We start from the raw sequence: 12,401 nt of genomic DNA, 5'->3' as shown, positions 1-12,401 counted from the left end.
CCCTTGTTGACTGGTCGGTATGTAAGAAGTTGGGAAGTGTCAGGATCCTCAGGGCTAGGGACTACAGCTACTGCCACACAAAAATTAGTAATTTTCAGCCTTGTTTAGCAGCACCCCAGCTATCAGGTGCACTCTATGTCTTACCCACTATCTTGTCCTCTGTCCTGCAGGGACACTGACACTGTAATGAAGACTAGCCCAGCTGTCCCAGCTTATGTTTCATAAGCACTTTAAACACCATATGGTTCAGTACATGGCTGGTCTTGGCAGGAATCTCTCCTGTGGATGTAAGTTTCATGGCTGGAAAAGTTGCAGCCATCTGTAAATGGAAGGATATAAACTGGTGTGGGAGTCCAAGCTTATTTCATTGCTCAAAGAAAGGTCATGCTGTGAAATATGTCCAGTAGTGTTAAGTTATTCATCTATTGCTGGAAGGCCTGGCAAGACTGTCATAATTCTGCTAGTTAGAAAATGGTGCTTGCTACAAGGGGCAAAGAAATGTCAGACTATGGAGCTGGCTAGTCTCCAACTGCCTGGGATCAACTGGCCCAACAATTACCAAGAAAAATCTCAAAATGCAGCTGTGAGAATGAAAAAAAGGTTGCCTTTTATCACTGCATTTTCTGCCACAAAATTAATGCAGTTAATTGCTCTTGTGCTGCTTTGTAAACTTTCATGTGTTATCTGGGAATGCATCACATGCAGCTGGAAATCACAGCATATAAACCACATGATGGCTCCATTCCAAATTCCCTGAGGGTAAAGTCCCTGTAGCTACACCACAAATCTGAACTGTGAAAGCAATTAAAAGTCATTTTGGTAATGTAATGCAGTAATGGAATTTGGCTTTATTGATAAGACAAAGGATTGGGAAGGGCAGGAAGTTCTCACTGAAAAATGTTAATTACTGAGGTGAGAGAAGAGGCTTGCCACAGTGCTGTGACACACATCTACCAGGAGGCAGGAGAAAGTGAGAATGGGAATTGCACGGCTGGTAGTGCAGGCGTTGGTCCTGAGCTTTAGCCTTTACTAGTGTGATGGTAAGCAGATAAGCCAAAGAACACTTGAGTGACAGAAACTCGTGAAGGCCTAAGACACAGCAGTTATTGACTCACTGAGTTAGCTAGCACTCAGGTTGAGTGGGGTTCGGGGTGGCATATCTGCAGCGTGATAAGCAGGGGGATCTCAGAAGGAAGGCACTGTGGCACCCACTATACCACCAACTGTGGCATCCTATCTCATGTTCTATGGGTGTACTGTTTTCTGCAGAATTTATTTACTTGGTTCAGCCTGTGAGGAGGAAAATCTTGGCCTGGAAAGCTGCCCTGTTTGGTGCAGTCTGGTACCAAGGACACAAAATAAGGTGAAGTTGTCTTATCAGAAAAAAGCAGTTCAGAGTTGGGCCATCAGCTCCCTTCTCCCACAGCAACCAGGCAGTGTGGGAACTAGCAAAGCCATGCTGGGCACTAAAATGGTGCAGGCTCTGTTAGGACTCGGGGAGGCACCAGAGAATGAGGAGAAAATCACAAGACATGTCACTTCATTAATTCAGGTTAACGGTCTTCCGAATCAATTATGCAGGCTCAATGGGCAGTGAAATCTTCATCTAAAACACTTACCGTTCCTGACATCTGATTTATCAAGTGTTCTTCCTTGAAGCACAAGGATGCCATTTCATCCAGCTGCTGCCGATGGGCCTGAATCATAGCCTGTCTGATTAACAGAGAATTATCCTTGGTTACGCAGCCCGCTGCACTACCTTTAATTGCTATTAGGCACCAATAAAGGTCTAAGAAGGAGGGATGCCCCATTGGAAGCCCCTCTGTCCTGTGGTCCCTGGCATTGAGGTATTGCACGCCAGTGCTCCTTGAAGTGGACTGCACTTTTTGGGTAAAGAAGACCTTGATGACCAAGGGTTTGCTCTGGCAGAAGTGACTGCAGACTGCTGGCAGAGCAGCACATACTACTTTTTACCATGCAGAAATGTAGGAGCAAAAACATATATATATCTGCTAAGACTGAGAGCTGGTAAGTCACTTTGGTGAAAATAGGCAGGCACAGTGGGAAGGTAGTGCTGCTATTCCCTCCTCTCAGTAAGTTTCTCTGGCCAGCAATAAATTTTCTGCAACGTGAATGCTGACAGTGGCAGCCCTACATCTAAAGCTTCAGTGACCAGCTAGTTGCTTTTGCTGTTTTTCTTTCCATGGTGATGCAACAGCTATCACCTGCTTTTTAATGGGAGATTTTGATGTATTTTAGGTACTTAATAGCTTACAGAAAGCCAATCCATTACTGAGAATTTCAGCTTATGTTATAGTATTAGTTCTTCCAACATTATCCTACGAAACTCTAATAAAATAATTGGCTTCCTGTGAGATTTTAAAATATCACTAAATAAAAGGCAATTGTATATATTTATATGAGATAATGAGCATAAATTAACATTAATTTTATTAAATAATTATTTCAGTGATTGATTTTCTATCTGTTTTTAAGAAGCATTATATACAAATAAAGGTAAATGTACCACAAGCCTAGAACTTACGTGCTTCATAGTAAACATTAGTGACAAGCAAGACTTACTGTGCCTTTTCTAGGACCTCCTTGTGCAGTTTTCCCACTTCTGATACAGCACTTGGAGAGCCTGTGTTGCTGCTCGATGGGCTGTCTGCATTTGCTAATGGCTTAGTAACTTTGGTTGCAGATCTTGGATCTAGAGCAAAAGTTTCTTGGGTAAAAATAGTCTGCACCGATTTGCTCTTAAGCAACCCTATTTCCTCACTGCTGAATGATGACTTAGCTGAGTCTTCAGAACAAGTCAAGTCCCCATTTCTCAGTCCTGACGTGGGCTGCAAGAGGCCGCATTCCTGAGAGGGGGACTGGACTGCATAATCTGTATTGCCCCCTGTTAGGAAGCACGATGCACCTGAAAAATAGCTCTTCTCAGTTAGCTCAGTGTTTATTTTCTGAGACTTAACATTTGGTCTTTGACTTGAGTCAGATTTTCCTGAACTACCAGTGTTCTCATTGACATCAACATCACACTGTCTGCCATCTGAGTATTCTTTGCACCTTTTGCTATGGAGAAACAAAGCACCCTCTCTCTCTTCCCTGGCTTCTGTGGATTCAGCTGTGGATGTTTCTGTCAGGTCATTTCCAACAACAAAACTGTGAAGAACTCCTTGATTTGATGAACCTGAGGCCTGATGGCAGCAGCACGGCTTCACACCACAGCAGGTGGGTGAGAGCCACCTGTCCCCTGCTTGTGGGGAATGCTGCAGGATGCAGTGTCTCGCACCACGACGTGCTTGCTCCCTCAGTTCCAGCATGCTGTCTGTTAGAGCTCTGTTCCTTGTGCACTGCCAGGTCTCCTCCTCAAACCTTATCTGGGAACTGTGCACTTTCCTGCCCAACATCTGTTTCACATGAGGAGGCTTTACTCGTTTAGAAGAAACATTCTCTGTATCAGTTCCTTCCTCATAGTCAAGAAGAGATGGAACAAGAGGGGCCATTAGCTCAGAACTGAATTCTGAGGAACAACTGGAAGATCTGCAATGGTTAACATCATTCTTTCGACTTTTCCACTTAATATCTCCTGTAACATCCTGTCCATCCAAAGTGGATTCCTCTTTCTCCTGCTGGAGGAGAATCTGTTTGCGTTCTGGAGCTACCAATTTCAATATAGGAGAAACGTATGGGTTTGAAAGACCCTTTTCTGGAGTCGAGGTATCTTCAGTGGAGTAAGACAGACATCTGAGTTTGGATTTGTACTGCTTATGATCTGCTAGGAAGTCTTTGCTTTTATTCCAGTTACAAGCAGGATCGTCTTGTAAGCAGTAAGGTTTCTCTGCAGTGTTGCTCGAAGACAGCCCAACAGCTAAGTCATAGCTCCAGTCAGATGGAGTTTTGCTGCAACCTGCATTCTTAATGGATTCCTCCATCTTTGGTCTGCCCTCACTAGAATCCCAGCTGTCATCTATTTCATTTTCTTGTGTGGGTATTGCATACTTAAAAAATAAGTCTTGTCGCTTTTGGCCTTTTTGCTCTTCCTCAGTTCCTTGTTCTCTTTGATGGAGGAAAAAAGAATGCTGACTGCACTTGTTGCTGTTTCTTCTTTTTACATTCTTTTGACTGCAGACAGGTGAGAAAGAATCTTCACTGAAATCACTGTCATCGAGATCTTCCAGCTGCATCTCCTCTTTGCACTGTGCTTCAGTGGCAGTAGGACTTAGCTCCTGCTTCACTTGAATCTCCTGGGGCTTGTATTGTGTCAAAAACCTCTCAAGAGGTTGGTAGCTCTGTTTTTGCTGCAGAATAGGTGGCTGCTGAAATTGCTGGTGATAGAGGCGTAAATGCTCCTCCCTTTCTTTCTGAAATGGAGGCAGATTTGTCCATGCTTCAACATACTGTTTAGCAAAGGTGTGCCCCCATTCTTGCCTGCTGTCAGAAGGCAGATTTCCATCTCCAAGGGAAAAATCATCTCTAGAAGCAAACTGTTTCTGCACAGGTTGCACAGTCTGGACTTTTAGGCACTGGGCAGGTGCTTTGTCTTGCATGTATCTGTCTCTTTGGAGACCTTCTTTTGTTTCTGCTGTGGCAGCATTTTTGATGATAAAATCCTTTGCAACGTGGCTCTTCTCAGAGCAAGAAGACAGATCATCAGTTTTCTTCTTCAACTGATGTCCTAACCGTAGGACTCCCTTAATTGGACTACTGTGATGGAACCACAGTGAGCCGGAATTTCCTTTGTAGACATGTCCTTTGCTGACTCCCTTGGGTGTAGAGGTCAAAGGGCCACTAAGTGGCTGGAGTGCTGGAGGGCAAATCTTTGTTTTTGTAGCACCTGAAGAATGGTGGAAGCCTAGCTTCACTTTCTTTGGAGAGCTTTTTTCTCCAGGTGGCAAAGAGGGAGAGTTTTGGACTCGTTTTGGAGATACGTTTCCAGCTGTCCGACGTCTGTTTGTGACAGGTGTAGAACATTTAATCCCCTTCTTCAACTCTTTGACCCTGTAAATGAAGTTTGCTTTAGAAGCTGTCATGCTTTTAGATAAATGTCATGAGAACAAACAAATGCTTTCACATATTAAAGCTAAATACTGTCATGATTTCTGTTTTAATTATCGGCGATTGAGGCAGGCATCAAAGCAATACTAATTTTCCTACAAAAATTCCTGAACAGGATAAGCCTGTAGCAGTACTTTGAAGTGCTTCCTTGAATAGTGTGTAAGAGTTGGACTTCAGTCAGCAATCCTAAGTATGTGTACAGACTGGAAGAAGAATCAACTGAAAGCATCCCTGTGGAGAAGGACTTAGGGGTCCTGATGGAGAAAGAGCTGGACATGAGCCAGCTGCATCAAACTAAGGGTGGCAGCAGGAAGAGGGAGAGGGGACTGTTTTACCTCAGCTCTACCACTGTGAGGCCCCATTTGCAGTACTGTATAAGTCTGGGGACCCCAGCACAGGAGGGATGTGGAGCTGCTGGGGAGAGTCCACAGGAATGTCACAAAGGGGATCAGAGGGCTGGAGCATCTCTACTATGAAGACATGATGAAGGATCATGGCGTGTTTAGCTTGAAGAAGGCTCCTCTACACCTCATTTCAACCTTCCAGTACTTAAAGGGAGCTTATAAATGGGATGGAAACAAACTTTTTACATGATCTGATGGTGACAAGACAAGGGGCAATGGCTTTTAACTTAAAGAAGGTAAGTTTCGGTTAGATGTTAGGTGGAAATTCTTTACTCAGAGGGTAGAGAGGCACAGGCTGCCCAGAGAAGATCCTATGTAAGAGTGGAACAGGTAAGGATTTTATTTGCATTGTGAAATTACATTTTCTGTTAAAGTCAGCATTTGCAATGTAACCATAAAAATTACACCTTACTTTTTCCATGGTGTTTTTCATGTTGGCAAGACTGAACTTCATCTCCTACCTGTCAGCATATCGCAAAGTGTTCAGGGTATGCTCTGTAGCTATGTGGCTAGGTGATACATTGGCTATCATGCAGGTCTTGGAATTGCCAATGAAAGAATCCTTTAGGACCTAGGATTAGAAGGAAAAACTAAGTTTAAGATCCTTAGCAATCCATATATTTACATTTAATCTATGCTTGTTCTTATTTACACAAAATACGTAGCAAAGTGATTGACTTCAGCATGGAACTTATGAAAAGTTAGACTAAGTTACCTTGAATTTCCTGTACATCAACAATCTGTGCAGAGGCAGATTAATGACAGGTGGTGCACAGTAACTCTTCCTTTTTTTTTTTTTTTTTTAAATGTAGTTTTCTTGTCTGAATTCATCTTGACATTCTTTGTTTACAATTTAAAATGAATATGAGTGTTAATTAGTGCTTTGAATAAGCCCTTGCATCTTCTGCCTCAAGGTTGCCCATATGCTTCATTCCTCAAAACATATGCCAGAACTGCAGTGAAGAAATGATCAGAATTCCCACTACTGTTATTGCACAGAAGGTCTAAGATTGTTTACAGAGTGGATGGAACTCTCAAAGAACCTGTTTCAGTAGTTACACACAACGTGAATACCTAATTATGACTAGTCCACGGAGCTCTTCCTATAAAAATACCCACAAAACAATGGAGATTCAATCCCAGAATTTGGGATTTAAGGCACTTTTGTGGAAGCTGTGCTTCTGTGTTTGCTGGTTTGTTTGTTTTAAGCCACCATGCCAGTCCCCAGATTGACTGCGGGAGCTGGCAGCTGGCCTCAGACCTGTGATTATCTTTCAAATTATTTTTTGAAAGAGTTATGCATTTCTCTTCAAGGGTTTAATGGCAGTTACTGTTTCTTGATTTTCATTTTGTCCTCACTAGGGAAGTAGCTACTATTGTTACCTTTGCTCCTTTTACCTGAGTTAACTTGCTTTGTCGGAAAGGTGTATGTGCATGCTCCTGATCCAAGGCCCGAATGCATTCCTTTAGCTATCGAGAGAAAACACACACACACACACACAAGTTTAGTTTCTCTATCAAGTAACTAAATTGCATCAAACCTAAGCTATTTACTATTTCCCTCATGCATGCTTAATTCCTACCATGTCCCTCACAGGACCATTGCAGCCACAGCAATGAATGGCCAGCTTTGACTAGTTTGGCTACCAGCAGCCATTCGGTTGCACTCAGGAAGCAAACCTGAAGTACAGAGCCATGTATCTCAGCCTGCCAGCTCTGCCAGTGGGATAAAAAAAGGAAGCCCAAAAAGCTTGGCATATTCATGCATGTTCAACACACAGCTCCAGACCACTACAGACTTGCTGCTGCACCATAGCTAATGAGTTTGCAGAGAGTGTACACCAGACAGCTGCAGCCTGTGTGCCAGGTGAATGCTGGATTCATACACCTGTAACATCCTCAGAACAGAGCTTTTCACGCTCCACCTTTTATTAAGCTTTTTATTCTAAAATAAGCTCTTCCCCTGCTGAAATTAAACAAAATACTGCTTTCACATAACAACAGTGCAAATCTCTTATGCCGCTCTGGCAACATTTAATACTTTCATATTTTAAAAGAGGCACTGTAAGCCAAACAAGGGCATATTCTTCCCCACAGTGATTCTAATCTGCAGTATAGATATTCCCTTCAAGCAAACTGCAAATGTGGGTACAATGGAGTGTGTTAAAAGGCTGACCTCCTTCTTCACTCCAGTGCAAAGCCTCAAACCCAATTAGAATGGAGGACATAAAAAAAAAAAGACAGCAACAAAAAATGAACTGTGGAGGCGAGGAGGCTGCTGAGTTCCAGCCCATGCTCAGAAGGCAGGACAGATGCAGCCCAAGTAAACATTTCACTGCGATCTTTGACAGGCCGATAAGGACTATACACAGAACATTGAGAATGAAGCAATGGACTACCCAAGGACTGGAGATATTTCCTTTCAAGGTTAGAGAGCTTCCATTGAAAACAGCAGGACATGTCAGGTAGCTACACCCAAGCCTTTCACAAAACACAGCACATGTTCTCTGTGTTAGTAACCATCAACAGAGGTGGCTAGTAGTTTTAAAGAAATATGTCTTGATTTGTTATCAGCAGTGGAAAAACATGTCACTTTCAAACAAATGTTTGTACTTTTTTGTCCACCGGAATAAGCCCAGCAGCATCACATGCTGAGCCTGGACATGCCCTCATGCTGTCAGATATGGACTGTATAGCCACAAGACTAGTCATTTATAAGAGCAGATATCAAGGAAAATGAGCAGATGACAGTGTTGTTCTGGTGATACTAGCATGGAGCACCCTTTCTATATTTAAAGGAACAATACTCACTTGAAATGACAAGTATCTCTTGGATTTTCTGCATTTTATGAAAAATGATACCTCCAACAAGTACAAGATCAATTATATTTTATACTGCTTCTCATAATTGCAGCATCTGAGTATCCTCTACTTGAAAACAAATACTCAAACCAGTAGCAAACTTAATATTTCATGTGTTTTAAGGCTAGAAGTTTATGTCAGGATCATGAAGGGCAGAGCTTTGTTTTATAGGCTGAAGCCTTTTATAGTTAATTAAATCACTATTTCTAGGCACCTAGATTGCTTATTTACCCCGCTTCACAAAACAGTAAAAATGTGCACACTCTGATTTTAAAGTTCCTTTTCAGTTTCATGAACCTATGTTAAGCCCCAGCCCTCAGGCATCAGTTCTGCTCAGGTGCTGACCCCTTATGCCATTCAGTTATTCACCAGCAAATAAGGAAGTGTGAAGCTCTAAACACATTCACTTTACATGCTGTCTCCCATTTTAAATGCAGTATTCTACAGTAGTAAAGCCTCTGTGCAAAAAAACCCAATCCTCTCCTCCATTCTGAAAACAGAGCAAGTCACCTATTTGCTGAGTGCTAAGAATGTCTAAATATATGATTATGTGCAGTAACTTTTGTGCTTTTGACTGATGCTCACTGACTGCTTATCATCTTCGTCTCACCTAGCAAAACCTTCAGTCATCAGTGAGCTTTGTTCCTTTGAATTAAAGGAGGTACAAAACCTTCTACACCATCCCTACTTAGAAGTACTTCTGCTTCATCTTAGATGGCAGATTTCTGCTCGTCTCTTTTTGCATAACTGTGTACATTTCTATGAGAAGATGGTTTCCATTACGAATGCCTTTCTTCTTGCTCCTTTTGCCCCATACATGAAATGCTAATTCCTGCACTCTCGAGTGGTTAAGTCCTTTACACTTGTTTTGATAGAGGAGTCTGAGTTCAAGTGGTGAAAACAAGCAGCAAGAACAGATGAGCTTTTATGAAACACATTTGGCATCCCAAGCTAATGCTCTCTGGAAGTAAAGCTGGATAGCATTTCTATACAAAATATGATACAATTAGTATAATACAACTAACATTTTCCATGCTGTGTTTACTTGGCTGGCTGTAAAGATTGATTAAGAAAACTTGATTTTCATCACAAACTCCTTCCTCTGTTAAATTGTCTTTCAGCCATGAGATAAATTAAACTAGAAAAACCTGGTATTCTGGATATTTTTTTCCCTCCAAAGAATCCACATGCATATTATTCCATGGTTCACTTTTATCCAAAAACCCATGCTAATAATTAACTACAAAACATTCCCTAGAAATTAGTAGCTTACTGCTAAAAGACTTTGGTTTATTTCTGCTCCTTCCATTTTTGTTTGTCGATCCGAGTCTCTGGCATCAGCTGCCCTTTCACTGCCAGCCAGATCAATGAATGATATCCTAGAAAAAAGAACAAAGTTGTGTTTATCTTGTAGAGTTGTTTTTTCTATTTTTTTTCTTTTTTTCTTCTTCTTTTTTAAACCAGAGGAAAACAACACATGACATCAGAAAAACAATCAGAAATTACTACCTTTGAATAATGAGAAATACCCATTGGAATAAGCTGAAGTGTCAAAATATGCATAACAGCAGAACAATGTGGGAGCATTCTGGCACTAGTATTAGCATAACAGAAAGTATGACTGCCTGTGGTGAGTTTACTCCACAGTTTATCAGATAAGCCGTTTAAAGTGTAACACAGTCATCTCTGTGGATAGTCACCATGCTTGTAGTTTCCTAAGAACAAAGATAAAGCAACTAAATTTCTTAATTTTTTTCCAGATAAAACAGAAAACTGCCCTATCAAATGGGAATTCAGGGCGATATGAAATTTCCAGTGTAGTAAATAATACATTCAGCTTTCCACACTTCTTTTGGTGAAGGGCCTGGAGCATCTCTGCTATGAAGAAAGGCTGAGTGAACTGGGTCTGTTCAGCCTTGAGAAAAGAAGAATGAGAGGGGACCTGATCCAGGTCTATAAATATCTGAGGTGTGGGGGGCAGAATGGCGAGGCTGGACTCTTTTCAGTGGTGAGTGGAGACAGGATGAGGGAAAAGGAAACTGCAGCATAGGAAGTTCCACACAAATGTGCGCAGGAACTTCTTTACAGTGAGGTGACGGAGCACTGGAACAGGCTGCCCAGGGAGGTGGTGGAGTCTCCTTCTCTGGAGATGTTCCAGACCTGCCTGGATGCCGACCTGTGCGACCTGCTGTAGGGAACCTGCTTTGGCAGGGGGTTGGACTCAATGATCTCTGAAGGTCCCTTCCAACCCCTACAATTCTGTGATTCTGTGCTTTTCCCTTTGCCCAGAGCTCCATTGGCCCTCCTCACACTGCCTAGAGCTGGGTGCCAGCTATTGGACTGACTATTTATCTTTGCCCTTCTTTTTTCTGGAACAGTTCTGAATTCACCTGTGGACGTTACTGGGATCCTCTCCTCACTCCAGTTCCCCTTCACTCTTAGCAACAACAACTGAAAAAAGAATAGCACGTGCCACACCTACAAAAACAGACACACTTCTATTTCTAAACTGCTTTGCCTTTTCCTCTCTTCACTATTTGTGGCACTTCCATTTTGAGTTGTATTTAAAATTAGATCCTGGGAAGAAACTGCTGCACTGTAGTTGCTGGAAGGGTTTGTCAACATGTTTTTTTGACACTCAGCAGTAATGTCGGCTCCTAGACCTCTATCCTCAAATCTGTTTCTTGGGGTTATTTAATCTGGAGAAAAAGATGATTGAGAAGATGCACAGTTGCAATATTCAGGGCTGCTACAAGAGTAAGCAAGCTGCTGTTTTCGTCTGGTACAGATAGCATGAGAGTCATACATTCAAATGTCAGAGAGGTTTAGATGAGGTACTAGGATTCCTCTGACAAAAGGTAAACATTTGTAATCTCCACCTGGGCTGATCAACCTGGGCTCTCTTCGTAGTCAACTACAGGAGAGCAGTCCTTTCTGTCAGATAGATTTGCCCCATCTTTGATGACTATGCAGAATGGGATGAAGTAGGTCCCAGCAATGACTCTTTCTTTCCATTAACTTCAAATGTGATGAGCACACATGTAGATGTGTCCACTGCAAATATCTACCCTCGGGCAGATTAACACCCAAGACAGGAAAAATTTTTAACACCTGAAGATGAGGGGAAGGATTTGATTGCCAAACTTCTTTGCTGGAAGTTTTTACAAACAAGTCTGACAAACCTCTTACGTAGGTGACATACACACTCCCCTTGGAACAAAAAAAGAACTATTAAACTATTAAACTATTCTCTCTGAGTCCTATCTTCTGATTTAATTCATAGCTGCCCAGGAACTTGATGCCTCCTCTTGTCCACCTTCCTGATGGCCCTAATCTCGGCCTCCTCACAAGCTCTTAGCAATCTAATTCTAGCAATCTATTCTAGCCATACCTCCCAAATGTCCTGTTGGCTGTGTCTTTAATTTGGATTTGGATGATAGCATGAGATCGAGAGGAATCCGAGTTGACTCCGGTAGCTCCCGTGCTACGTTCCTTTCCTCCCTTTAAAATCACCTGTGAAAAAAGAGAGATAAAATCCATGCAAATGGTAAATAAAAATAGAATCATAGAATCCCAAGGTTGGAAACGACCTACAAGATCATCTAGTCCAACTGTCTCCTCATCACCATTGCCACCACAAGCACTAAACCATATCATGCAGCACGTCATCCAGACGCCTCTTGAACACTGCAGAATAAAGCCTCCCAGGAAGAGATTTTGCCTTAGCAAAATGAAGGCACATTAGGAGAAATGCTTCATTACAGCCTTGAAATTCCAGTGCAAAGTAGATGTTAATTTAGACTGAATGTCTCCCTGTGTTTATGTCAGAGCTTTGTATATGAATTTGCTTGCAGAGACACTAAGGAGCTTAGAAGTTATACTGCAGATAAGAAGTTGCTGCACTGCACATTCACCCTGATTTGCAAAATATCCAGACTATAAAATTAAAAACAAATCCATGGCAGGAATGAAAGAAAGAAAGATAGATAATCTAGGAGACTAACAGGATTGACTAGTTGCAGTTCTCTTCATTTCACTTTTTCATGTAATAGTGTATTATCAAGAAAATAA

General features: G+C 42.0%; 1 protein-coding gene across 2 annotated transcripts in view; it reads right to left on the bottom strand.

The window, feature by feature from the left end:
- The window catches only part of KIF24 (kinesin family member 24), a 32,202-nt gene that overhangs the window by 3,358 nt on the left and 16,443 nt on the right, over positions 1-12,401 (bottom strand). For both annotated transcript variants that reach the window (XM_042831250.1, XM_042831251.1), the window contains 6 exons: positions 11,722-11,843; positions 9,604-9,709; positions 6,867-6,938; positions 5,930-6,039; positions 2,584-5,007; positions 1,620-1,713 (listed from right to left, as the gene is read on the bottom strand). In XM_042831250.1, coding sequence (XP_042687184.1) covers positions 1,620-1,713; positions 2,584-5,007; positions 5,930-6,039; positions 6,867-6,938; positions 9,604-9,709; positions 11,722-11,843 — 2,928 coding nt within the window. The remainder of the gene's footprint in view (positions 1-1,619; positions 1,714-2,583; positions 5,008-5,929; positions 6,040-6,866; positions 6,939-9,603; positions 9,710-11,721; positions 11,844-12,401) is intronic.

Source organism: Centrocercus urophasianus, unplaced genomic scaffold (genome assembly GCF_019232065.1).
Source record: "Centrocercus urophasianus isolate 14NV4802_14NV808 unplaced genomic scaffold, USGS_Curo_1.0 seq_35, whole genome shotgun sequence".
Classification (NCBI taxonomy): Eukaryota; Metazoa; Chordata; class Aves; order Galliformes; family Phasianidae; genus Centrocercus; species Centrocercus urophasianus.
Note: the sequence above shows the minus strand (reverse complement) of the source record. Positions and strands in the feature narration are given on the sequence as shown.